This window comes from Pholcus phalangioides, unplaced genomic scaffold (assembly GCF_987345545.1).
Source record: "Pholcus phalangioides strain wild (caught in Gottingen) unplaced genomic scaffold, Ppha-v1.0 ptg000015l_1, whole genome shotgun sequence".
NCBI classification, from domain to species: domain Eukaryota; kingdom Metazoa; phylum Arthropoda; class Arachnida; order Araneae; family Pholcidae; genus Pholcus; species Pholcus phalangioides.
Genome location: NW_028301608.1, coordinates 82,331,310 through 82,354,652, shown reverse-complemented (window position 1 = coordinate 82,354,652; position 23,343 = coordinate 82,331,310). Strand labels below are relative to the sequence as shown.

Here is a 23,343-nt window from a genome sequence, read left to right as displayed (position 1 = left end):
AACCAAACGCTTCCGGTATTCTACTTTCAATTGGCAGGAATTATTGGGTTGATGAGGTTAGACATGACAACAGTCGAATCTTCGCAACATGAAGTTTATGTAATAGGCAATACGCAAAAAAAAAAAGAAGGAAGGCGCGGTCTTGTAATTTTGTCTGTTTGCAGAGAGAAAAGGTCACCTACCATTCTATTCTTTGCACAGTCACTCGGTGGTCACTTCAATACACTCAAAGCACAGAAAAAAAATGGGCTAATGGGGCTGGACACGCTTCGTTTGGTTGTTTTTTTCTCTTCGAAATATTCGGCAATCATTTGTAAAACGAATGTCATTATAATGTATTGACTACATGAACAGGGGGGTTTCGAAGTACTTAGTACAGTTATGTGTTTTTAAAGATGGAGTTACTTCCCCTTCCGCTTGTTCGCACGAGTGGAAAAATTTTTTTTTCGAGAGATATAGGTCGGAGAGAGGAGAGTTTTTGTGTGCATTCCTCCATCATCTTTTCTCTGGATCGCTTGTTTGCTCTCTATCTCTTCTCCTTCAACTTTCACTGCAGCACTTTCGCGCCGATTCTTTCTTTTTCATTTCACCTTTCTGAGCGTGTACGCAAAACAGGTACATGGTCACATCTCTCATTGTATCCGAGACTCGCTTCCTCGTGATAACATTATAAAAATAGTTATAACTTCCAATGAGATGGTTATAACTCTGATGGTACGTTGATGGCAAGCTACATGAGCAGCTCGCATGAAAACCCAGAACATTGGCGTTATGATGGCTATATTTGCCATATTCTGCTGTCAAGGTGAGATGTTTTGGATGGTGGTTTTTTTTTTTTTAAACTTTTTAGTTTAAAAAAATTAACTTACTTTTGTGAGTACCGTATATACTAGTGTACAGTGAAACCTCCCCTAACGGACACCTCTCGTTAACGGACATTTTCCTGATCCCCGGTCCCGTGAAAAAATGCTTTAATGTATTAATAAGGCTTTATATATATATACACATAAATAAATAAATAAAAAAGGTGATTTTTCACTCTAACAATCTCTAGTGTTGGGTGAAAAGTTTTCATCTTAAATTATAATACTGTACTGATGTTTATGTTCAATTTTTTCAAAGGCGACTCCCACAACTTCTTCAACTAGAGTAATTTATTTAATTAGCATTCATTTCCAAAAACTCCTTCATCAAACAATTAATGAACCGACAACGCATCCAGCGGACCCTTTGCCAACCTCTCGTATAGTCCCAGTTGATCACGGACCATCTCTTAAACCGGAAGGGGGGGAGGGGAGAGTCTATCCAACCGAAATCTGGGTCCGTATTCCGGACCTTTCACAAAATACAAATTAACGAAATCACATATCATTTGAAATTCCATTTCTTTTGTACAAAATTGACTAGATTCTTTCACGTCCCCTTAAATTAGTTACTTTGTACAAAATTATGGATCACTTTCACAAAAATAGGAATCTTTAAACAAAAAGTCTAGACAGACAATTGCAGGAGCGTTGGAAGTGTTTCATGCTATTGGGTACTCAGCTTGAATTTTATGTAGAAATTTTGATTTCTGGATAAACTCTGTGGGTGCTCAAACCTGAACTGCGAAATATTGGAGATGCTTGAGCACTCTCAGCACCCACAGCTCCGACGCCACTGGACCCTTGCTTAAACACTACTACTCCTCTTAACCAGATCGTGGCCCGCCGCTCTGTCTCAATTTTAGCAGGTAGTCGAAGACTTGGGCCATGCTGGGAAATATGCGTGTATGTTTTGTGAACTTGACCTGAAGCTTGTCTCTGTGTAAGTAATGAGATTTTATATATATTTATTCTTTTTTATTTATATATATATATACATAAAATATCATCATCAGTCATCGCAGTCATCAATTTTTCAAACTACGAATGAAGTGCAATGATTGAGTAATTGAATCGTTGTAGGCCTTGAACACCACTACACTGGAGAAGGCACGATGTGTAAAATTTTGTATTCAAATACGGGAGTCCCTCATAAACGACTCTCATTATTTCAGGATAATTATTCAGGAATCTCCTACGTAAAGCTCAAGACGAGCACTCACAGGTCTAAGAAGCACTTTACGACGCCCATGCTTCTTATTGTCATTTTTACGATCGTTTTTCAGCCAGAAATGTTGATGTCATTGTAGTTCTGGCGTTCGTCATGTGGTTGAAGTTGATATAAAAGACGACAATAACGCGAAAAAAATAATACGTAATAACTTCACTATAACACTTGAATTCGGAGACGTAACAAAGTTATTTACGAGTGTTTTTATAAACGGTTTTAATATTTATGAGTGTTTTTGTAGTTACTTTTAGTCTTGAACAACTGCGTTGTTATTTTAACATAGCTTTAAAAACAATCCGATTATCTACTTTCAGAATTGCCGTATTTACGAAGTTTTTAATAGCTTGTTGATGCGAAGATGAATTTTAGGAAAGAAAGGAAGTTCAACTGCCCTTGCGGAGAATCGAACCCACACCCTCTCACTTGCCAGGTGAGCGCACAAGACTACAAAGGCAACGATTCTTAATCTTTCCTCAAAGCTCGTGTGCACTGAACGGGACCGTACATGGATGGTCGGGCCTAACTCAGCTCAAACTCATAAATGCTGACGCCAGACGGCAATTTATCTAAGGATGCCTGAGTTAGGTCCGACCGTCTCTGTAAGGTCCCATTCAGTGCACACGAACTCTAGAGAAAGATTGCGAATCGTTGTTTTTGTAGTCTAGTGCGCTCACCCGGCAAGTGAGAGGACGTGGGTTCGATTCCCCGGGCAGTTGAACTTTCTTCCTTTCCTAAAAAACATCTTCGCATCAGCAAGCTGTTAAAAATCTTCGTACGGATAGAGGAGAAAGACGTCATCTTCTTAGATTGCGTACTTTTCTGCGTATTTTAATTTGCTCAAAAAACGGAATTTTTTATATACAAGTATATTGTGTCGATTTTATAATATTACTTATGTTGTGCGTATTATCTGCTACTTTTCTTTGGAAATGGAAACATGTAAATATTTTGAAAATTAATTTGTAAAAAATAAATTATTAAAGATTTTTATAGACGTCAAATAGAAAAATCGGCATTTTTTCACAGCAAAAAAACGCGTCAAATAGCCTCTTCTATTCCTTGTTATTTCATTATTGATGAATGTGAAATTTTCGCATACGGATTATACTCTGCTGCGTACTGTACCTGGACATTTTTACTCAAAGTAGCGAAATTTGCAGCTGCAGATTATACCTAAACACACAGGGCCGCTCTTACTAGACGCGGGGACCGGTGCGAAAATAACTGCGGGCCAGAGACGTCACAATAATCTCGACACTTCGATTTTATGTATTCTGTGGGACAGGACAGTCGGCATTCAAAACATTCATACATTGACAATTAGGAAAATAATTGACAGAGATAATTCCAGCACCCTAAAAATTCAGAATAAATTACAGAAATAATTCCAGTGCCTAGAAAAATTCAGAATTCTAGAATGGATGAAAATTCACAATTTATGAAAGAAATAATTCCAGAACTACTATGTAGAATTCTAGAATTATTTCTTTCGAGATGAAAATGAAGGAAAAAATCCCCCAGAATCAATTCTTTCTAGGTGAAAATGCAGTAACTCCAGAATTATTATTTTTGGATGAATCATTTCTAAATGAAAAGGCAAATTTCCAGGATGGATGAAAATTTATTAAAGAAATTACCATTACACCGTATGTGCGGCCCCTCCCAAAAAAAAAACGCGGAGCCCGGTGTTACGGCACACTCCTGAAGGTGGCTCTGCCTAAGCAAGCGTGGATCCGATGCACCCGCACATTAAGCGGGTAGCATCCACATTCGCTTCTGAAAATATCTGCCTTGGCTTTCGTAGCTGAAGATGCATGCCTTCGCTCAGGCGCGGATCCAGGGAGGGGGACGATCACCCCTTCCAAGAGCCAAATTATATGGAGAAAATTTGTCTATTCGGTAAAATACGGGATGATCCGATGTACCCCACATATCAAGTCACTTCTTGAATGCTAAAATGTTTGTCAAGGCACTTTTTAAGTTTCTCTAAGCTTTGAACAACTATCCGTTGATTTTTTTATTTATTTCCCATCTAAAAAGGGGGTGGAGAATCAAAGCCCCGGAGAAAGAGAAGCCTTACTGAACTGGCCTCGATGCTGAAGCACATGACTGGTCGGAATCCTCTGGACTTCGTTGGATATGGCAATTGGTGTGGTCTCGGCGGAGGAGGCGCCATCACGGACGAGATCGACAGGTAACTTCCTTCCAGGCAACATATGGTAAAGATGAGACATGGTTTTTTTTGTCACCTGTTTTTGTATCAATGAAACATCTGAATATTTGCGAAGTCCCCATATGCAAGTTTTTCATGCCTGATATTCTCAAGTTAGTAACAATAGCAAAGAAAAAAAAAACTTCGAGATAGTTTCATAACTATAATTCACAAGCACTTGCTAGTTCCTTTACTTCACAAAATGTTAGATGGGGTTGGAGCATGTTGGAGCATTGGCTCTCATCAGAAATGAAATTAATTATCCATAGGCACCGGAACCTGGGTACATCATTGCAATTAAAAACTCAGCTGCATGAAAATTACACTGATTCCAGGTTTTGTAAGATTTATTTGATACAGTAATTTGTTGATTATTTACAGAGGCGCCAACAAGAAGAAAACATTGAGGGGCCGAAAAAATGGGACTCCGTACGCAGCAGGAGAAATGGTGGGTTGCATTATACCGGGTGCATAGTTAACAGGGCAGGGTGTATGGCATTTTACTGGCAAATGGTTGGTCCTAGAGGCATACTTCCAATTAGAAAAGCTATCCAAACAATGCGTAGTACTCAGATAAATCCAGGTAAAACCGTTTTTACCTGCATTTAATGCTGTTTTTTCTCAACTATCCCCCGTTTTTCGGATTCGAATATCTCAGCAAATATTGCACTTAGAAACGTAGAATTTTTTTGTTGGCATCAGGAGTGATAGGTAACAAGTTTCTGAGCACAGGATCTCCGTATAAAAAGTTAATTTTTTTATTGTAAACTATACAACCCCCTTGCAACATGAATAACATATCTGAATACTACACATTGTTTGGATAGTGTTCTAATGGGAAGTATGCCTCTAGGGCAAACCCCATTCGCCAGTAAAATGCCATACGCCCTGTTACCTACGCATCCTGTATAATGCAATGCACCATTCCTCCTCCTGCCTATGGACTTGAGTCTCGTATATATATAGAATCAATGGCGATTTTTGGCCTGTCCTCTGTAATCAACAAATTACTATATCAAACCAAATCTTACAAAAACCTGGAATCAGTGTAATTTTCATGCAACCATGTACTTTTGCAATTTATATAATTTATATCAGTACAGAAATGATTGTTTTTATGCTGTTCATCACTTTTTTAGATGCTGCAAATTGCATGACCTCTGCTACGATAGGGCAAAGGAATTTTGTCATAGCAAACCTCCCCACTTAGCACTGTACAGATGGAAAGCCTACAATGGAAAAATTTATTGTGGTGAGCCCAAATTAAGAAAACTATTTTTAATTATGATGACCAGTCTAAAAGCTGTATCTGTATGACACAATAATTTTGAAAAGAAATCAGCAATTTTCGATTTTCATCTGAAATTACATAATTCAAGGACTTTTACTTAACTTTTACAACAAAAATCAGCTAATCATAACCTGCACTAACATCATTACTTCCACTAACCTAATTTGCAGGATGTATGTACATTAGGACTTGACAAATGGGGAAAAACATTTAGGTGCCAGCAAAACCTTATAGGCACCAAGCAATTCCTCCCTGAAAAAAAATTGATCGAAAAAAGTGAATTTTTTCACTCGTCCAGGACTTAGGGGACCCCCTAACATGCTGACATTATTTCTGATAACTTTGTGCCGTCCTTCATCTTTAAGTTATCATACATAAAAAATATTAGGGAACCAACTTTAATTTTTTAGTCGCCATGGTGACCTGGAGCTTGGGATTTGTCAAGCCCGGGTTAACATAGTCAAAGTTTATCTGTTCTGAGAGTCTACAGCTATAACTATTCATCAGAAAGATATGAAAGTTTAAGAATGCCATAATGAAGACATGGGAAAGAAAATGAGATAAAGATCAGTTTCGACATTCATAATTCGAGGTTGCACTCTATGTAAATTGTGGTGCACATGCTAATTTTTTACAAAAAAATTTACAAAATTGTTCAAGTGCAGAAAGGGAAAATTTACAGTGTTGACTGGTTATAATTAATTACAACTGCTTTGAAATGGCTAAAGCCTTTTTAAACCAATGTCGTTGTTAGAATATCGACACTTCTGAAAATATTTTTGTTATTGCACAACAAAGCAGTCAATTTTTTCCCCATTTATTTACACAATATATATTTCACTAAAAAATATTTTTTCTCTACTTAATACAGCTTATTTATGCTTTTCTGAGTGCAAGTATTTTACTTAGAAAACTAAGCAGTCCATATAAGATCCTGTATTATACATACAACTTCTGCCCTCCTTGGACAATTTCATCTCTGTCTGGAGTAATATTGCCACACTGGATTTTTTTAAGAAAGAAATGTTTTGAAGAGAATTATTTAAAATTCAAAAGAGGAAAACAAAGAAAAAAAAATTATGACACATTTCAGCTTCAGAGAAACTCTGTAAGCAGCGATTGTGTGTCGAGCTGTTTATGCATAACAAAAATGCTCCCACATACACACATTTTCATAGACACTATTGGCATATATTGTACAACCCAGTGCAAAAACAGATCTCCACACATGGAAAAAAAATGAAAGTAACATTTTGTCAGAGTGATTAAAAAAGTTACGGAAAAGATAAATTCATTCAAGCCACAAGAACATTTGTTCCAAGTATACATTATTTACACCAAGTATTTTGTCGTGCAGCTGGTCTAGCTTGTTAAACCAACAAGTTGTTAGAGTAACAAAAACTGATGGTGTGTCAAAAAGATATATAATTTGAAAGCGATAAAAAGATAATTTTGCTGCATGAAAAACAGCAGCATATATTTGGCACTCAAGGTTTGAAAATGAAATATTTCTATGCTACCTGAAACTTTTTTTCTTCAAATAATTTAATTCTTAAAATAGATGTTTTTTTTCTAGCTCGAAGTGATGATGATTGTGGGAGCTTTTCCTGCAACTGCGATAGGAAAGTAACGTATTGTATTTCTAGAAATTTACATGTGTATAATCATGCTAACAAAAGGCGTAGAAAAAGGGTGTTGGATATATCCAAAAACACATACTGGATTCAAATTATGTGATAGCAACAAACAGAAAGTGAAATATATATATATTCTTTAAGGGGAGAAAAAACTGAACTAGAATTAGTTTTGAAAATGTAATCAAGTCTTTCTCATTTTGATAGTGTATATAAATATTCAACAGTAAAACAAGAAATGTAATTTTTTCCTCCAAAAAATAACTTGTTAATAAAAATGTTATTTTATTCTTAGTCTGCCTAGTTTCTGCCAAATCCCAGGTGGCCATAGCAACTAAAAATTTGGTATTGATGCCTAAATTTTCCTGCGAACGATTAGTAGCTCAAGCAAAAAGAATACCCTTGGCTCCTAAAATATTCGGTTGGCACCTAGATTTTTACTCAATTTGTCATTACATTTTCTGCTAATTATGAAAGTAGATGTAGTTGGTATTTGTGAAAATATCATTAATTAAATAAAAACTTTTTAAAATAAACTGATGTTCTCAATACAGTGAATAAAAAAAATACTTGAAATTGGAAAGAAACAGTTCGAAACATTTAAAAAAACAATAATTTTACTGTTCCACAAGTTCTTTCTGTACAGGTCTACTGGTAGAAGGTTCGTATTCATATTCTACTTCAACTTCTTCTTTCGGCCTGTGTCTTGGAGCCTTTGCTGGGAGTTTGTCCATATAAATGTCCTGAAGCAGTAAAAAAATTAGATTAGAAAAATAGAATAATAAAAAATGAGATGCAAAATGACTTAATAATCACAAATCTTTTACTTCATCTCCTAAATTTTTATGAAAATTGTATACAGAAGTACAATATATATATACTCATAGAGGGCTGGACAAAAAAAAATTTAGGCACCAACCTAATTTTTTACAACACAAACATGGTTTTTGTTCAAGAAAAGCAACCCTAAATGTTTTTTCGATGTTAAAAAAACAATGCACTGTCATAAAATAGGAAAAATTTGTGTCATCCTTAAAGTCTAATTTAGCAATCACGTATAGAAAATTCTAGACACCATTTCAAATTTTTTAGTTACCATGGTGACCTGGCATCTGGAATTTGTCCAGCCCTGTACTGATACATATACACAAACTTTTAAATGGATACTGTATCCGGAAAAAATAAAATCATCCACTTTTGTAATATTGTGGAAAATCAGCCACCTGGAAAGTGAGAGTGGGCCACCCTGGGAGGAAATAAAACAATGTTAAGCAGGGGGAATAAAACCTCATCAGTTGACTCAAACAGGTGCAGGGCATTAAATATCCACTCGTTCAATGAAGCAAAATGCAGTCGATGCTCATTATATAATGATTGTTAAAACAGGTCCCAAATATTTTCCTATAAAATGGAGCAGTGTATCTCTAGATCTCAAATTGAAAGTTTTAGCGGAAATTGACAAGAAATTGATGCCAAAAGCCAAAATATTCGAATCATTGAATATAATGAAGAATACTTTGTTCACCATAATTGAAAACTGTGATTCAATTATGAAAGCAGAAGAATGAGGGGTTTCCTTCTTCGCATAGTCGATCAGGGGAAGGGAAATTTTCTAACAGTTGGAAAAAGCGGAGAAGCTAAATTTTATGATTTTTTGAAAACGTTTGATGTAACAACCTTCCAATACAACGTCAGTTTTCTGTGGAACAAAAGGGGTCATTGTAATGAGTGTCAAAGAAGTAAAATTCACAATCAATTATTTTTACCAGAAATCAAGTTTTAAAACTATGCAAATATAGCTTGTTGTATGTAAATTTCTACTATAAATTACTTCTACGGGTGTTGTGCAAACAGGTGTACAAGATGAGGATACTGTTGGGACTAAAAAAATATATTCGCTTAAGCGATTCATTTATTTACCTAGATACATTGAAATTGCTTCATTAAATTTGTTTAATCTGTAATTCATGACAAAATTATGCACATACAGCTTTTTATATGTAAAATCTACAGCAAACACAAGACTTTCTACACATTCTGTACGAACAGGTGGATAAAAAAACTGATAAAAAATTTAATATCAATTTAAAGTCTTATTTACATTAACATGGCTCATACTCTTAAAAGTAAAAAGGACTATTCAAGTACTTTTCAATACAAAATTTAAAAATTCAAAAAACATTCATATTGCGGTTGATATAAATCAGAATTTTTTTTTATATTCAAAATATCTACTACATTTTTAATTTCAAGTTTGAAATGCTAATTTATGAACAGATTAAAAAAAAAATTAGAATAGTCACAATAATCATTTTAGCTTGTACACAATATCAGGTTCTAAAGTCTAGCTTTAAATTAAAAAATGAAGGAGCCATTTCAGTTTAGCATACAAATGACATCTAAGCAGAAACTATTTAATGTTTGAAATAGAGATGTGAGGTGAGAATATTCTCGGCGAACAAGAATATTCTGAGAATGTTCTCCTGGATGTAAAAAATGGAATATATACTAATCAAGAATATTCATTTCTCTTTTAAATAATAAATTTTTTTTACTAAATTTGTTTATATTATAAAATATAAATCAGTTTTCATTGCCTGAAGCATTTGAAACAAAGCAATTTTCGGTATAATCACCCCCCAATGACAAATTTTAGTTCGAGAATATTCTCTTGGTCATGATGAGGGGTTCTAAAAGTTTGGTTATAAAGATTTTAGAAACCTTAAGATTAAAACCTTAAAAAATTATTTTAAAATTAGATAAATTTTCAGTAATAAGTTCAAAACAAAAAATTAAACCAAAGTTGATTGATAAAGGAAGCTATTCTTATATAATCACCTTCATTCTAAGAAGATAAAGAACTGTTGTTTCCTTCAATGTACATACACTTAAATTCTGTATTACTCATGTTTCTTTAAAAGTTGTGCAATCCAGCCCTGTTGATTTAATTTTCTTGCTTTCAAACTTTAATACTGTTATTAATACTGTGGGCTGCAAAGTTCAATATTCCCGTCTTTTTGACGGGAAGAGAGACAGGGACAGAGAATATTCTCTCAAAGGACTATTATTATAATTTACTAGAGAATATTTTTATTGAAAATAATAAGAATTATTCTCAATTTATTTATAGATATACTTATTATAATACATGTTATTGCAAATATTCTTGAGAATAGTCTCTGGAAGGACTTCTATAAATGAAGAATATTCTCTGGAAAGACTTCTATAACTGAAGAATATTCTCTGGAAGAACTATTATTAATAACTTGAGAATAATAATTATTTTTGATAAGAATATTCCCTAGCAATTTATAAAAGTCTTCCCAGAGAATATTCTCACTGATATTATATGTAACTATATTATAAATAACAGGAAAATATTCTCATCAAGAATTTATAAGAATATTCTCAAGTTATTTATAATAGTCCTTCTAGAGAATATATTCTCGAATATACTCCTAAAGATTATTCTAGAGAATTTTACATCTCTAGTTTGAAAAAATATTGAAATTAATTACTGGATAAAAAATCAGAACGCACATAGTCATATATGCAACTGACATGCATTAATTTAATAGTTTTAAATATTTTGAAGTACTACCTCAAGTGCAGTTCTGCTGCCAGATTTTAAGCAACACCTTTTTAAGCACAGAAACACCTCAAGTACACTTGACCATATGTCCAATTTTGAACATTGTCCCGTAACTCATCATTGTTGGTTGCTCTACTTGTTTTTGTTTCAGCAGAACAGTTTTTTTAACGACTGTCAACAAGTGTATGAAACCTGATTGAGTTTTAAGATTTTCGACTAAGAAAACGCATTAAATCAAGTGATTCTATGGATATTATACCGAGGTGAACTTGGGAAGAAAAGTTTGTTGTCAACAATCGGGAATCAAACCCAGAACCTCTTGCAAAATGGACAAGTGCACTGACCATTATTCCACAGTGATATGACCTTTTTCTCTTAAAACACGTGCAGTAGCATGACTTGCAGAGTTGAGATATTGCAGCCTCTCTTAACTTCAGCAAATGACGTAGAGATAATAGGTTCAATTTCTGGTGGAGACACCAAACTTTTTTTCCTTAGTTAACCTTGGCATAATATCTAGAAAAACTCTTGGTTTGATACATAGCGATCTGAGAAAAAAATCATGTATTAAAAAGCATTAAGTCAAGTAGACTTAATCGACTACTACTTAACCGTACATGCACTTTGCACAAATTTCTTTTATAATTTCTAATGAATCTGTACATGCTGGAATGTGTGGTCTGAGTTGTGTGGCCCACAACATATTTATGTTGTCAGAGTTGTGCTTGTTTCATGTTTTGCTGGTGCTGCCATCAACTTATCCAATTTTTATACTAATGATCAGAAACGACACAGGACTTTGAAAGCCAATCCACTTTATCAGTTTAACCACTCACTTTTGGTATCCACTTACATAGATATAACTGCATGATCCAAGCAGCAACCGACAGCTTAACTTTATGATTTATGAAAAGAAACATTGATTTGAAAATTTGATCTTGGCTATAAGATATATGCTGAGTAATTTCATAAACTTGGGTAGATTCAGTCATAAGATACATAATCCAGCACAAAAAATATTTTGTTTCGTACAGAATATATGAAATTATATACTGGGCTCGGTTGTCAGTAGTTGTTGCTTTTATTTATACACTCGAAGGATGTTATTTTTCTATGATATCTACTTCTCATATGAAATAATAGCATGCTTGTTTCTGTGCTATTTCAATCATAATTTCGCAAGAACTTTTTACCTCTTCAATCTGGTTTAATTTTTCATGTAAATGAAAAAAAAACTCTTTTCATTAATAAGTTACACATGTGAATGAATAAATTGACTAAATTTAAAGCACAAATTAAAGTATGAAATTTATACTAAAAAGAAAATGTTAACAAACCTCAATATCGGAAGTATCACTTTCTTCAAAATCAACATCCGAAACATATTCTATTATGCCATCGTCATCATCTTCTTTATCATCTTCCAATTTGGCAGCCTGTAAAATTTTTACATTTTCATCAGTAACTGACAGATTTTAATGTCTTTTTTTGTAGTCTGTAAATATTCTAAGCTGGAATGAAATCATCAACTCTCAATGTTTACTCTAAGCTTTATTTTTACGGAAACAGATAGCTAAAATACAGTAGACTCTGTAACTTGATACTCCAAAAGTATTGTATTGTATATTTGTATTTCATCATTAGAGTCCATGCCCAACATACAGTGGATTCTCTATAATCCAGTAGTGGGCTAGTCCGGCGTGTCTAGTATTCCAGGCGGGTTTTCCCTCAAGCATAGAAGAGGAAAACATACCACTGCATGTCTGTGTGCAGTTTATCTGAACGGACATTGGTACAAATACCTTATTTTGTTTTACCTCCCTAAAAAAATCTCTACCAGTAGAATCAACTAAGATTTATTACTAAACTTGCATGATGCAAAGCAAATTGCTGCAAAAAACAGATCTGTCAAGTTCAATGAAACATGTTTTTTACCAAATAGGTCATTTTACCATATGGGTAAAAGAGGAAGGAAAAAAAACTTGGCACAATTTTTACTATATACAGGGAATTTAAAAATGAAATTCAACACTTTGGTGTTTGTAACTTACCTCAGCCTTTTCACTGCTCCCAGCTTCTTTTTCAGTATCGCTGTCGACTTCTTCATCTTCCAAAACTTTATCAAATACTTTCTGAGGGAAGTTGTAAATGTCTTTGTACTGCAATGAGAAGTAAAATTGATTAAATCATGAAACGTCACACATATATCGACACCACTTTAAAAAATGCTGAAATACATAAAATAACCATCTTCATTAAGCCTAAATAAGCAGTTATTATTTATTGACATACCATTCCTGATTTCAGACGATCGAGAAGTTCTTTTTCAAGTACATTCTCTAACCGAGCAGCAGTGAGAGCTTTCTCTTCTCGTCTTCGTTCTCTTCGCTCTATCTTTCTCTGGATTGGAACCAAAAGCTTCCTAACATAGAAAAGATGGCATCACGACAAATTAAAATAATGCATGACATCTCGCACCATTCTCAAATGAACAATTTTTTCCCCTTAGATGAGATGAAGATTTTATATAACAAATAGTCTGTAAAAAAAAAACTTAATGATGCTAACTATGCAATGAACTGAAAACATGAAAAGTGGAACTCACTGTCTTCCAACCCTAAGCTTTCTCATACGAATCAGATATTGAGTTATCTTGGTATAACGTTGCTTGCATTTATGGCGAATAAAACTTGGCCAATAGATCAAGTGCTCATCTATTTGCTCCAAAGCCTTTTCGTAGTTCTTTGATAACTTCACTTTTTCCCATAACTTGCTTGGAAAAGCTGCTCTTTCAATGGTTTTCATGTACAAATAACATATACCTATAACACATAACAACAAACTTCATAAACAATACATTGCACAGAATGCACAAAAAGAACCAACAGGGGCCATAACTACAAACAAAAACTGACAGCCTCCTCCAACGTACTCCTTTCTCATAATTTTGAATGAATAAGGAGTAGGCTTAATCTTGATGTATTTCCTGGTCTGGCACAGGGGGCATAAGACTCCCTTGCCCTCTTCTAATAGTGGCCCTGAGCAGGGTTGGGTTTTTACCAAATATAAAAAAATTCACCAAAGTGAAAGGTAAAAGCTATGTACATATTACCTCTATGAAGGCCAAAGCAAGGAGGGGGACTTGGAGGCCCTGGTTCCCCTCCCCGAAATGTGAGAAAATAACTAAAAAAGGGGAAAAATGGGCAAATCCATTGTTCTATCATTTTGGTTCCCTCCCCGAAAAGAAAGTGGATCCCCCCTCTGAACGAAATTTCTGACTACAGGCTTGGCCTCTATGCATTTATAATTACTATGCAGAGTAATGCGTTTTTTTATTAACTAATGATGATAAATAGTTATTTAAATGATAATTGCCATAAAATTCAAATAAACTTAAGCCTTAATTAAAAAATAAATAAAAATAAGAATTGCAGAAACAGAAGTAGTTTTTTGTATATATAAATTCTTCCATCACTATATAGTATATAAGTTTATTGTATGTTATTTTTGATATAGCGATAGAGAGAGGCTATTGCCCATTTATTTCTATACTATAGAAATTACTATTGGTTAACAGGGTGTAGCTTAGTTTATTTTTTAACAAACCAATTTTAATTATGATAAAATAATCAATATTTCTGTTTGTTTGCATTTTTTATCACCACTAAGAGTTTGTAGGATTTCTACATGACTATTTATCAGAGACGTATTTACGGGGGGGGGGGGGGGGGGCAAGCAAACTATAGGGCCAGGGCAGAAAGTTTGGAAGGTGGTAAATTTTAGTAATTGGTGGTTAAAAGTGTCAAATTGAAAATTTAGATGGCAAAGCCATAAATCTGCTGCAGCCATTTATAAACATATACTTTGCTTTGAATTTATAGCACATATATTTGTTTTTATTTTAATACATCAGCATATGATGACACTATGAGACTGAATGACAAGAAAAGTTATATTTATAATATTACGGTCAAATGAGCACTTTAATATGCATGTTTGTAAGAGTATAATAATTTTAATGTTCTGCTTTTGCAGAACAGTGTCTTAAAATTATTCATTTCATTCAGGAAGAATGAAGAAAAAAAAGGAGATAAATGTTTAAACAATGGCACAGAAACGGTGACCTTTTTCCTCTGAAAGTGGTAAAACAGTGGGAAAAATGTTTTTACCAAGACAGTAAAAAAGCACCAACTGTAAATACTATGCCAATCCTGGCCCTGAGAACCAACATTAAAATGTTACAAGACATTCAAAAAGAAAAATAAGAATAAATTACCATTTTCTTCTTTTATAGTAGCATACTGACTGTTTGCCAATGGACAAGATGACCTACTGCAAAGTCCAGTAAGATTATATTCATTGCGACAAAACTGCTGCGTTTTTGTGCTGTAACAAAAATCCTTATTAGGTCTGATGAATATGGAAAAAATTACACACATTATGTACATGTATCCCTGTACGTGTAATTTAATTTTCAAGAATGAAGGTAAATACTGAATTAATAGGCCTACAGTGGATCCCACTTATAACCAGAGGTGCGAGATGAAGAAAACATTGAGGGGGGGGGGGGTCTGAAAATCTCTAGTCTTGTATATACGGGACTCAAACTTGCACGCAGAAGGCGGAATGTTGTTGCACATTGTATGTTCATTAATTATGGGGGCGGGGAGAAGAGCTCAAATAGTCCCAGCCCCTAGGTTCTGGTGCCTATGCTTACAACGTTTCCTCTTAGTATGACTTATTTTCGTTCGTTTTTCATTAGGGAAGTGGAGATTTGATGATCTGGCAGGCATCACATTCGATGGGCACAAAAGCCTCCATGTTTTTACCAGAGGATCTGTGACTGTTGTCAGGAAGAGGGATGACATCTTGGAGCTCTATGTTTGCTTTTTCCAGGGTTAGTTGGTTCTGATTTCATTATAATGGACGACAATGAGCATCCACATAGGACTGATATGGTTAGTGAATTTCTGGAAAGTGAAGATATTGGTAAATGGAATTGCTAGACCTAGACCCTGTTGATCATGCCGGGGGGCATTCTTGGCAGGGCATTTGTATTTCATCAACCCCCCCCCCCCTCCTCACAGAACCATCCTGGAGCTGAAAACAGCATTACTGGAGGAATAGGGGATGGACAGCCACAGAGATAGATCCCTTACAGCTGGATTTCTAGTATGAATTCTCATTGTGCTACCTGTATAAGAATAACAGGTGATCATACCTCCTATCGACTCATTTTTTTGTTCAATATTGTAAGCTATGGGTTAGACCAGTCTCACAAACTTTTTGTTCCATCACCCCCTTCATCAAAAATTTTTTCCTCTCATTGCTCCCCAACTCAAGTAAACCCGTAGGATCCTATGTTAAACCAGTAGATTCTATCGCCCCCTTGGACCATTCCATCGCTCACCAAGGGGCGATATTGCCCACTTTGGGAAACACTGGGTTAGACTGTCCTGCACTGATGCATCTCGTGCATTCATAAAACTAACTATGATTGCTTATTTTGTTTATATTATATCAATCTATGTGCATACTGAATTTTATTGAAATTTGTCCAGAAGTTGTAGAAAAAAGTGACGAAAAATGAAAATTCTATCAATTTTGAACATCAGTGTACGAGATTTGTTCAAAAAATATCCAACCATAATTTTTCATGTGTGAACCAATGGAACTAGGGAGGCATGGTTTTGTGCATGTATGCAGGCAATCCTAGTGTGCACATGCTTGAATTTCCTCCTACCCGCAGAAGCTGCCAGACCGGCAATGAGCACGGAAGTGTCAGTTAGCGGCGTCACATTTTCAGTTTTTGACATAATGACAGGAAAAAATTAAACGCTACTGCATTAAGCTGGGTTTTCTTAGGATCAGGGTTTTCTTCATACAGCATGAACTAGCGCTTTACGTCGGGCGTGATTGGCAGGCTGCTTCTGGAGGAGTCAACTGCATCATGCGCAGCCAATGTCCTCTTCACTCTTGTGTTTATTCTTTCCCTTCCCTTCAAACCGGAGCATGCAGACGACAAAGTAGCTGATGCCAAGGCAGTATACTATAATATAGTCATCCTGATCTGATGCGCCACGCTATGAAAACACAAACGCGTAGCGTGATTATATAACACGTTTCTGGCGGCGTGAAATGATTCAGTTCGGTTCATGCCATGCACAAATAATATTTTTAGGAAAACCCGGCTTAAGGTTACCTACATACATGCATGAAGCTAAGCTTCCCCATTAGTTCACTCACGAAATATCTTGGTTGGCACTTTTTGAACACGCCTCATATATATGAGAATGTAGTAAAATGAAGATATGGGATAACTGTACAAAACTCACTTGACTTTGTACGAGCAAAATGTTGTTTTTATAATGCTCCATATCACCTGAAATGGAGAAATTTCATAGATTGTTAATTACAAACAAAACACGAGAAATTATTGCAGCTTAAAACACTGGCAAACACAAACTTCATTTGCCCAGCAAATGAAAGAAAGCTGATTATGAGGAAAGAGATTGTATTTGAATTAAATATACGTAGAATAAATCATATAAAGGCTAGCATTGCAATAAATTCCGGGGAAAGATTCCGTCATGAAGATTACTAGATATTGCTCCGATCAACATTCGCTGAATAAATTCCATGCTTCGCATTTCAGCGAATTTATTCGGGAATAAATTAAAAGGAATGAAATATTTGCGAGCGTTTCTTACATCGTCGTGCTGCATCTCGACGTATATTTACCACCAAAGAGGACACATGCATTCGCTCCGAGTGAATGATGCTGATGGTGATTAGTACGATTTTCAAGCCAAATTACTGATAATTAATGTGACCATATATTATCGAGACAAATACGGGACATCAGTACGTAATTTTTTTTCCCCCTCTCTCTGTCTTTTTATTAAATTTATTGATAAAACTTCATTTGTTTAAAAAAAATTTTGTTTGTTTTATTCTATTTAGTTTTGACGATAATTTTTTTACAGAAGTTGAAAAAGAGCTCTTTTTCTCACTCAGAAACTTTAGTCATGCCCACCCCACACATCCTGGAGCAATGCATGGAGGGAAGAATAAGTTATTCTTTCCTCCATGGGAACAATGCCCCTAGACTTTTTTCTTTCAAACTGGGCACAACTCAGGCCTATCACGATCTACGAACGATTTGCTACCTAGTGAGTTGTGCCGGAAGTGTAACTGTGTGTGTGTGTAGCGTAGCTAACAGTCGTATATATGAATGCGTATGTATACTCTGTTCGTTCTAACTTGGGTCCTGATGTAAATAAAAGAACATTTCACCTTTTCTTACTGTGCAACACCACCAGAAATTTAGTCCTTTGTCGTTTGACCCTCATACCATAAAATACTTCATAATTTTTATTTTTTTTAAATATTTATTCCATATTATTTCAAAGTTATCTGGAAGAGGGAAAAAAATATTTTTTAAAGATCGGTCAAAGCGTTTTTGCTGCTATGTCTTCAGGGTGGGTGTTGACAGGATACGCCTTTCTCACTCAAACATTACCGTCCCCTTTTTAAACGGAAGTTTCATTTTATTATCATTATTCCTATTCGCAAACAGATTTGATATACACTTGTATACGCTTCTTCAAGAGTTCTTCTTTATCGTTTGATGACATAAATGAAATATGCGTGTCTTATCTTTTTTGCAGAGCTATTTGAAAATGCATTTATTTGCACCTGCTCTGGACTCCTATGAACAAAGTTTCTGTCAACAAGATTTTTTTTCTCACCCACACGCTTTGACGTACACTGAACGGGGGGGGGGGGGGTGTCACTTATCGTTCGTGGTGAATATACGCATTTCAAAATAATTCTCACTTCTGCTTGAGCAGTTTATTGGGAGGAAGTAATATTGGTTTCGTCGAAGGCGGCGAGCCGAAAAAGTCTGAGGATTATCACGTAGACGTGAAGGCAACGTTTTGAAACTCTGGTTCGAAAGAGTAATGCTCATTTTTGATTCAGTTAGCCTCATTATGACAGACACTATAGATCCGGTGAGAAAGCCTGGCCTGGAGGCCCATTAAAGATCCCAGTGCAGGGGCTCCTGCTGCTGGATGTTGGGGTCATGGCTCGCAACCTACGCACGGATAAAAAAACCGAAATTGTCGTGACAAAAAACAGGATATCAACAACAGGTTGTAGTAAAGATTCGAAATAATGTGGATGACTCTCTCATCAAATTGGAACTGCTCCAGTCCGTGGATTATTATGAAATATTTAATTATACAGACCCGCAAGAAAAATAAAAAGCGGCAACACAACGGTAAGTTGCTCATAATTTGTTTCACGTTATAATTGGTAGCATATCCGGCCCAGGAAAATCATACGGCGTAAATTAGCTCAGAAATAAAATTGTAAAATTCTGAAGAAAAAAAAGTAATAAGAAAAAAATGAGGATTTTTTTCTCGCTCTATCTGCCGTAAAATAATAAACAACTCGCACAAGCTTTTGTAACGACCATAGCCCCACATCCTGCCACAAACCCCCCCCCCCCCCCGCCCCAGGCTGTGATCTTTGCGGGCCCTCAGACCAACCTTTCAACAGCCCTTCTATATAGTAAACTTTTAGTGTAAAAAAATAAAAAAATGACAAGAATTGTCGCAGGCAATGTCCGGGCTGCAGCCCTGTCATCCCAACTCTTGAGGAGTGTGCCATGATAACGACAAAATACCTTATCAATTTTTTTTTTGGGAGATATATACCTCTTTCTATTTTAATTAGTGTTATGAACAGTTTTTATTTCAACAAAATTTGGAGAACAGTGAAAAAAAAAATTTCCAGAAAAATTCTTCATAACGAATTTACAATCTCGCGTTTACAAAACGCACGTGTTCGGAACACGTAATGAAGGGGCGGGTAAAATTACAACCAATAGAGATAAAGGATGCGGAGTGATATCAAAAATTGGTACAGCGGTTTATTTACATCAGGACCTAAGTTAGAGCGAACAGAGTATAGTGCTGCTTGATTTTTTTTCAGTGCTGCCATCTATATTTCTATATTTCAGAAGTGAAGTGAGCGATATATTATGATTGAATTGCATTTGTAATGTTTGTAGCTCTTTGTGGCGAGACTTTTTAAACGAGAGATCGGCTCGTATTAGCGCGTTGAAGTTGGGAACTACAGAAAACCAACTTCAGCCGACCACCACTGTGATGGCGGTGGAGTTCGAACCCGGGACCTCGCGACACAAGTCCGTCACTATGACCACTCGACCACCACTTACTCTGGGACCTTTGGCGGGAACCCGAGAATAGGCTTTTCACCGGCCCCTTTATAGGGAATTTTATCGTAAAAAGACGAAAAATGATGAGAATCGTCAGGGCCCGGGACTAAAATCATAACCCACCATTGTGGGCAGGGCCGTAGCTAGCCATTTCTGTACCCTGTGCAAGAATTTGAATTTAGGCCCATTCTGGGCCCCCTTCTAAGTGGACCCTGTGCGGGTGTACTTGTTGTGCCTGTCTATTTACGACCCTGCTTATGGGGGGGGGGCGGCATGATTTTACTCCTGGAATAGTAATCTTGAAACGGCCTTCATCAAGTGAGAAAATTTAGAATGTCTACGGTTGAAAATATACAGAGGCACTCACAAAGAAGACGTTGAAGGAGAGCCTTTTTTTTTCTTTCAAACCGAGCACAACTTCTGTTTATCGCCATGGGCAATTTTCTACCGAATGAGTTGTACCGGAAATGTGTATGTGCATTCGCGACAGATCAAAACAATTGACTCTCAGTCGGCCGTGGTATACTTAACAGTCCGAGTCCGTCAAAACTTTGGATGTGCACCATATCAAGAATATACAAAATATCATTTGAAGAACCTCTCCATAACTGACACTAGGCCCATCATTTGGGGGGGGGGGGGGGAAGTGGCTTTGAAAATACACTAGCAATAGTATATATATACACAGCCGAATCCCATGAATCCCATTATAATGAACTCTAAGAGACCAGAGAAATCATTTCATTATAACAAAATTTCGATATAAAAGAATTCCAGATTTTTACATTCTTCTTATGTAAACTTATATGGGTGATTAGAAAAGCTTTCGTTAAAACGAGATTTTCGCTATAACGGTATTCGTTAAAACGGGATTCGACTGTATATGCAAATATTTATACAGTAAAACCTCATCTAACGGCCACATTTTGTTAGAACCTAACGCGTCCCATACCCCCATAGACTTAACATTACGGGTAACATCTGAACAACGGCCACTTGGGACATTAAGTCGGAAAAAAATGCGCATTTCACTGTGAGAATGTCAAATCACTGTGTAATTTTCAAGCTGATTTTCAAGGGAGTTCCCTACCCCCAACTCTGGGGGGGGGGGGTATGTATGCTTTCTTTTCCTGGTGTACAAATGCTATTATGGGTATATTGAAGGCAGTAGAGATGGAAAAAAGAAAAAGGCCCACTTAAGTGATCTACAGCTGTGTACCGCGGACTACTTAAATGATCTTTAAATGTACCGCGGGTCACTTAAGTTATCTGAAAATATGCTGCAGACCACTTGATTGAAATGGGGGAATGTGCCGCGGGCTACTTAAATAATCTGAAGCAGCACCCTAGGTTACTTGAGTGATCTGTAAATGTGCTACGAACCACTGAAGTGATCTCAAAATGTGCCGCTTGATTCGTTCTTACAAAAATATCCCCCCCCTCCAGGGGTGGCTTAGGTGACGGTGCAAGTGGTGCGGTGCACCCGGGTAGCAGGTTCTAAGGGGTGGCATCTTAGGATTCACTTGGACACCAAAATTTTTAATAATCTCTACGCTTTGATGACAAAGATGTTGAGAAAACTTCAGAGAACATACAGGGCCTGGAGCCGTAATACCAGAAACAAGATTATACTCTTTCACAAGGGGGCAAGTCTACATTTTCGTGCCCTCAAATAGTAATACTGTATTTCTATAACGGCCAAATAATGGCAAAAAGGGAGAAATCCGGCCCTGGAGCACCAGAAACGAATTCGAAATAAATTTTAAAAAAGTTGCGTCATTATACTTCCTTTTTACGGGATAAGTGTGAGTGATGATCATGGCCTTTACAAGGGTGGTGCTGACAGGGATTCAGCCTGGGACGACTCTCATCATTTTTTGTTTTTCCACGCTATCAATTTACTATGAAGGGAGCCGCAAAGGTTCCAGTCTAGGGGCTCTGCTGTAAGTTGTGGGTGGCCGTGGTAATGATGGCTCATCTATAAGAGCCTGTGATGTGAATCAAGTTATTTGGCATAATTAAGACAGTAAAATTATTTTAAATCAAAATATGGGACAGTTTTGTTAATTAAATAATTGTGAGTTTCTTAATAGTTCTATTAAGGAAATTGTGTTTATCCCAGGATCACTTAGGCTAAAGCCCTGTCAGCCACCGGTGAGTGTCGTCTTTAGGGTTCAGGGGCAGCTCACAAGGCTTTGTACCCGGGCGGCAGGTAGACTTAAGCCCGCCCCTCCGTTCACCCACAAAATATATTGATTGGAGAGTTTAAGTAGCCTGAGCCTTGAAGTTCCGGCTCCTATGATTGGAATTACCGCTTCTCTCGTATATTTGTTGCCATACACGGAAACCGCTTCACGGCACTCGGCTTCCCTAAATATGAGACGCTTCCTTTAAGCGTCCCTTTGACGTTCAAACTTTTGGACTTTTCGGAACTTTCTTGAACCGGTCTATCGTCTGAATACATTTTGGTAATTTTAATGGCCCATATTAGAATTATAACGCGATATTTTGCGAAGATTTTCGAAGTTATTCGCTTCACAATTTTGCACATGATCACTGTTTATTTTTTTATTTGTTGTGTTCTTGTAGAACTTGCTAGAATAAATCCAACAACACCTCACATGATATAATATTATGCCGCAGTCTAGAGCTATACTAATTTTTGGGTCTAGGTCAATTCGTCGCGCTCAACTTGTCGCAGGACAATTCGTCGCATTCAATTTGTCGCAGCGTCACTTCGTCGTGCTACAACTCGTCGCGGTACAAATTTGTCGCAGTACAAATTTGTCGCAGGCTCATTTCGTCGCAGTACAAATTTGTCGCAGGCTCATTTCGTCGCGGTACAAATTTGTCGCAGGCTCATTTCGTCGCGGTACAAATTTGTCGCAGTACAAATTTGTCGCAGACTCATTTCGTCGCAGTACAAATTTGTCGCAGGCTCATTTCGTCGCGGTACAAATTTGTCGCAGTACAAATTTGTCGCAGACTCATTTCGTCGCAGTACAAATTTGTCGCAGGCTCATTTCGTCGCAGTACAAATTTGTCGCAGGCTCATTTCGTCGCAGTACAAATTTGTCGCAGGCTCATTTCGTAGCGGTACAAATTTTTCGCAGGCTCATTTCGTCGCAGTACAAATTTGTCGCAGGCTCATTTCGTCGCGGTACAAATTTGTCGCAGACTCATTTCGTCGCAGTACAAATTTGTCGCAGGCTCATTTCGTCGCGGTACAAATTTGTCGCAGTACAAATTTGTCGCAGGCTCATTTCGTCGCGG

The 23,343-nt window shown here is 36.5% G+C and overlaps 2 protein-coding genes across 2 annotated transcripts; one reads left to right on the top strand and one right to left on the bottom strand.

The window, feature by feature from the left end:
* Nucleotides 1–588: 588 nt before the first annotated feature.
* LOC149076828 (basic phospholipase A2 nigroxin A-like) lies at nt 589–7,523 on the top strand. Its single transcript, XM_089244532.1, has 4 exons — nt 589–805; nt 4,135–4,288; nt 5,446–5,558; nt 7,174–7,523. The coding sequence occupies exons 1-4, from the start codon at nt 748–750 to the stop codon at nt 7,332–7,334; spliced, it is 486 nt and encodes a 161-aa protein (XP_089100658.1). The 5' UTR covers nt 589–747; the 3' UTR covers nt 7,335–7,523.
* Nucleotides 7,524–7,830: 307 nt separating this feature from the next.
* On the bottom strand, nt 7,831–17,616 carry Rbm13 (RNA-binding motif protein 13). Its single transcript, XM_089244531.1, has 8 exons — nt 17,534–17,616; nt 17,159–17,205; nt 15,100–15,209; nt 13,429–13,645; nt 13,116–13,245; nt 12,875–12,982; nt 12,161–12,259; nt 7,831–7,974 (listed from the first exon to the last, which is right to left on the bottom strand). The coding sequence occupies exons 1-8, from the start codon at nt 17,546–17,548 to the stop codon at nt 7,849–7,851; spliced, it is 852 nt and encodes a 283-aa protein (XP_089100657.1). The 5' UTR covers nt 17,549–17,616; the 3' UTR covers nt 7,831–7,848.
* Between the last annotated feature and the right edge of the window lie 5,727 nt (nt 17,617–23,343).